The sequence below is a fragment of the Bradysia coprophila genome, chromosome IV (assembly GCF_014529535.1).
Source record: "Bradysia coprophila strain Holo2 chromosome IV, BU_Bcop_v1, whole genome shotgun sequence".
NCBI lineage: Eukaryota > Metazoa > Arthropoda > Insecta > Diptera > Sciaridae > Bradysia > Bradysia coprophila.
The window spans coordinates 5,704,546-5,709,149 of NC_050738.1; the positions used below are offsets into that span (position 1 = coordinate 5,704,546).

At 36.4% G+C, this 4,604-nt stretch overlaps 1 protein-coding gene across 5 annotated transcripts; it reads left to right on the forward strand.

Annotated features, from left to right (window-relative positions):
• Positions 1-4,329, forward strand: LOC119066758 (probable cytochrome P450 9f2). Of its 5 annotated transcripts, none has more exons than XM_037169391.1 (6): positions 1-162; positions 2,326-2,470; positions 2,533-2,614; positions 2,677-2,815; positions 2,885-3,970; positions 4,051-4,329. In XM_037169391.1, the coding sequence occupies exons 2-6, from the start codon at positions 2,341-2,343 to the stop codon at positions 4,246-4,248; spliced, it is 1,635 nt and encodes a 544-aa protein (XP_037025286.1). In that variant the 5' UTR covers positions 1-162; positions 2,326-2,340; the 3' UTR covers positions 4,249-4,329. The 5 variants fall into 5 exon arrangements, with proteins under 5 accessions (XP_037025286.1, XP_037025285.1, XP_037025287.1 ...); XM_037169390.1 differs by having other exon boundaries at positions 127-249; positions 2,320-2,470; XM_037169392.1 differs by lacking the exon at positions 1-162 and adding an exon at positions 270-474.
• Positions 4,330-4,604: the final 275 nt, after the last annotated feature.

A 4,604-nucleotide genomic window follows, 5' to 3' on the forward strand; every position in this document is an offset into this window, starting at 1 on the left:
GTATTGTGCGTATGTATCGTAGGCATTTATATACAGTGTGAGTATAGTGTAGCTTTGGAAAAGATAAATCAGTCAAACGAAATCAAACGGTCGAAAAAACCAGATATTTTAACATTGACTTTGACTTTATATCAAGTGCGACGTTCAAATTTTGGTATTGAGGTATTACTACGCCAGACTTTATTTGTTTAATTTAAGTTTGTTTTTGATTTAATAAAAATTATAAGTGCTAAACGTTCCATAACTGTTCTACAACTTGTAGACTACAAGTAATTTAAGTCAGTTAGTTGCGGTCTACATTTGTTGAAGATATGTGAAGAGGATTTGCTGGCATATTTTGTAATTGTTTTCAAGTTTATTGAGAAAGACGTAATTGAGCAGACATGTGTGTTCAGTATCTACATTTACGTTGTCTTATCACAGACAAGAATATTTTAAAAACTGTTGTTTGATCCTAAAGTAATATACTAAACGGTACGCTTCACCTTCTTCTAATAATTAAAAGGTCGGTCGTTGCTCTTCATGGTGTTGTTGTGTGGTGATATTGTGTAAAAACAACTATAAAGAGCCAATCCAAATTGTTTTGAAGACAGAAAGCTCGAAGAATATAGGCATGTTCGATAATTCATTCAATTGACAAAATATCGATTATTTCCTTAGAATCGATTTATAGATATTTCCAAAAAATCAGTATCAATTGAATGTTTTATCGATAATCGATGAATATTGACTGATAATTCGATAAATATTGACTAATAATCATCAGTCGATATTTATCAATTATCGATAAAAAATTCCATTCATATAGTATCGATTATTTGTAAATTTTATCATCGACTAGAAGAATAGAGTCTTCTCATATAAGCTTTTCTCCGCAGCTTTCTCTCGTTTAGATGGGAAGGGTTGAAGAATAGTGCCTGTACTTAGGTTTTTTTTTATTTCGAACATTAATGAGATTGTAACCTTTATTAAATCATAGAAGTGTTCACTGACGTTGTCCGACGCAATTCTTTCGCTTGTGAGTTTCTTGTTTTGGCCAGTGTGAGCTTTGCGGAACGAACCAAAGGCGTGTAGAGCAGGGCCTATTTTTGGAAATGTTTTTGCCAAAAATTGCCAAAAACTGCGTACGTCCAAAAACCGAATTTTTCCACCATTTCGAACGGTTTTGACAACTCCTGAACTAAGCCTTGCGTTTTAGCTAACTCTCAATTATTTTGTTTGATTATTGACACTATCAGCTTTCAAATGAAGTCAAGCATGATTAATTTGAAAGATGAGAGCGTCAATAATCAAACAAAATCATTGAGAGCTGGCTAAAACACAAGGCTGAGCTCAGTAGTTACCAAAACCGTTCGGAATGATGGAAAAATTTTTGGACGTTCGCAGTTTTTGGAAATTTTTGGCAATTTTTTGAAAATTTTGGGAAAAATTTCCAACAAAATTTCCAAAAATAGGCCCTGGTGTAGAAGTAAATTTATTTTGAGTCAAGTTTAGATTACCGGTTCAGTCGCACCTAAAAAGCTCTCTTACGTACCAAAGGAGTAACATTTCAAAGCAACTAAAGCAACTAGTTCCGGTTTTCTAAATTCTTGTAACCTGTCGAGACCTAATCGATTACAAACTGATACTAAAATTAATGAAGTAAAAGAGTTTGCATCAATCTGTTAGATCAAAAGAAGTAAAAGATTCAATATTTATCTTCTGCATTGCGCTGTTTTTAAGAGGTAAAGTTCAATACTCACTTTATAGCTTCAAACAACAAATATCAAAATCGAAAATGAATTTTCAATCGATAATTTTGTAATCACATTGCAGTCATAACTCATTGGTCAGATCCAGATAACATGGAAGTTATTTTGACAAAAGTGATTAGTAATGCCGATAACAAAACTTAATTGATCTGTACTTTCGCAAAGACAATTCGATAAGTTTGCATTTTCAGAGCTGGAAGAATTTTGACATCAAAGGCTCGTAATAGGTCAAAGTTAGCTCGGTTGTCTCACAGAAACCTAGGCAATAGAACAACGTTGGAATGGTGTGTAGTTAACAGAAGTCGTTTTCGTTGCGACAGTAGAGAACAGTAGAGCTAAATGTCTCGACAGGTCGAGTACATTGTTCAAAGTCAATCTGTCAGGTCCAGTCCGCCTAATGTTGACCTGATTGCTGACTTTCACTTACTGTTCCCCTCACAGAGAGGGATGAAAGTGGAACTCTCCATCAAGTGTCCAACTTCTTCGTATTTTCTGCCAAAATGACTCGCCGAAATGTTTCAACAATTTTTAGTGGCTGCCGAGTAAAATTAAAGATTTTCCTTTTCTACCACAGATACAGTCAACCATAATGCTTGATACTCTACTGCTTCCATTGGGTCTCTCGTTGATCCTATATGGAATTTACAAATGGATCACACTCAACAATGACTATTTCGAAAAGCGTGGAATTCAACATATGAAACCAACATTTGCTTTAGGTAAATCTAAGCGAACTTTTTCGACGTTAAAATGACTGATATGACTTCTAACTGCTGTATAGGAAATACGGGTGCTTTTTTCATGAGACAATATCGATCATCCGACTATATGCAGAGTTTGTACAAACAATTTCCGGATAAAAAGTTTGTTTTCAAAGTTAAAATCGTATGATTTGGTGGATGATCATTTTTGTTCTGCTTTATAGAATCTTCGGAATGTTTGACTTTCGCAAACCTTTCTACTTCATTCGAGATCCTGAAATCGTCAAAAGGTTAGCGGTTAAAGACTTTGATCATTTCGAAAATCATCGATCGTTCATTGATGAAGATGTCGATTTACTTTTCGTAAGGATGTCCCGATTATAGCACCTAAAATGGACAGTCATATGTCAATGTCATCCTTTCTTTTTCCAGGGCAACAGTTTGTTTATGTTAAAAGGGGAAAAATGGAGAGACATGCGGGCTACTTTATCACCGGCTTTTACTGGAAGTAAAATGCGTCAAATGTTTGAACTGGTTGTGGAGAATTCCAGTGACATGGTTCAGCATTTCCAACAAAAAGCCAAATCGTCAGGCATCGGCGGCGTTGACGTTGAGATGAAGGATTTATTCTCTAGATATACTAACGATGTTATCGCTTCCGCTGCGTTCGGTTGTAAGGTCAATTCATTCGAAAATGAATCGAACGACTTTTACCTGAACGGCAAGAAAATTTTGAATTTCAATTCACCGAAAGCGGCTTTGAAACTGATTGGACTGAGGCTTCTACCTGGCCTAATGAAAATGATGGACATCAATCTAACGGACTCGGCATTGACGAAATTTTTCCGAAAGATGGTTATCGACAACATATCTACAAGAGAAAAGGAGGGCATATTCAGACCGGATATGATCAACATTTTAATGAATGTGAGAAAAGGAAAGTCTTTAGACAGTGTGGATAAGGATGAAAAACAATCTAGTGAAGGATTTGCAACAGTGGAAGAGTCACACATTGGAACCAAACAAGTCAAACGTCAATGGACTGACGATGAACTTGTCGCACAATGTTTCCTATTTTTCGCAGCAGGATTCGACACTTCATCCACATTGTTGTCTTTTGTCGCTCATGAACTAGCCGTGAATCCCGATGTCCAGGAAAAATTGTACAAAGAAGTGTGCGAAATTGAAAAAACGTTGAATGGCAAGCCACTACCGTATGATGTTCTGCAAAAAATGAAATACATCGACTGTGTCATATCCGAAACACTTCGTTATTGGCCTCCTGCCCCAATGACTGATCGAGTGTGCGTAAAGGATTACGAATACGATGACGGTGTAACAAAATTCAAATTTGAGAAAGGAATTGCTTTCTGGATTCCCATTTATCCGTTGCATCACGATGCAAAATACTTCCCGAATCCGGAAAAATTCGATCCGGAACGGTTTAATGATGAAAACAAGGACAACATAAAACCGGGAACGTTTCTGCCGTTTGGTACAGGCCCTCGAAATTGCATTGTAAGTTATTCGTATCCCTAAAAACATAGAAAATTCGAAAAGTTTCCGAAAATGATTTAACGCTCAATTGTTGTTTACAGGGCAGCCGTTTCGCTTTAATGGAAGTCAAGTCCGTCATATACCATTTGTTGTTGCATTTTAAATTCGAACCCAACGAAAACAGTCAAATTCCGATCAATCTTTCGAAGCAGCCATTTGGAATGACGTCCGAGAAGGGAGTCAACTTAAGACTAGCATTAAGAAAATCAATAGCCCTAGCCCACATAGAGTTAGATTAATTTTTGAATGACCAACGGTCAGTGACATAAATACATTGGAACTTTTATCCTTCAGAAAAGAAATTTGGTTTTCATTTCTTTTTGTGGACTGAGGGCTTTACTTAACACTCTGTCTCTAGGGAGACAAATAGGACATTATGTCATGTTTTCAATTTTTTTTGCTCTGTTTAGAGAAGTCGCTGATAACAAGTTCAGTCTGAATCACCGGCTTTGTCATGTAAGTGGACGCACACCCATATATGCGAAACTGTAAACCCTTTTCTTGTGTACGTTAAAGAGTCAGTCACTACCGAGAACCCGTCGTGTTTAGATATCATCAATTGAGAAAGTGTCAGAAGTGACTAAATTTCACTAGC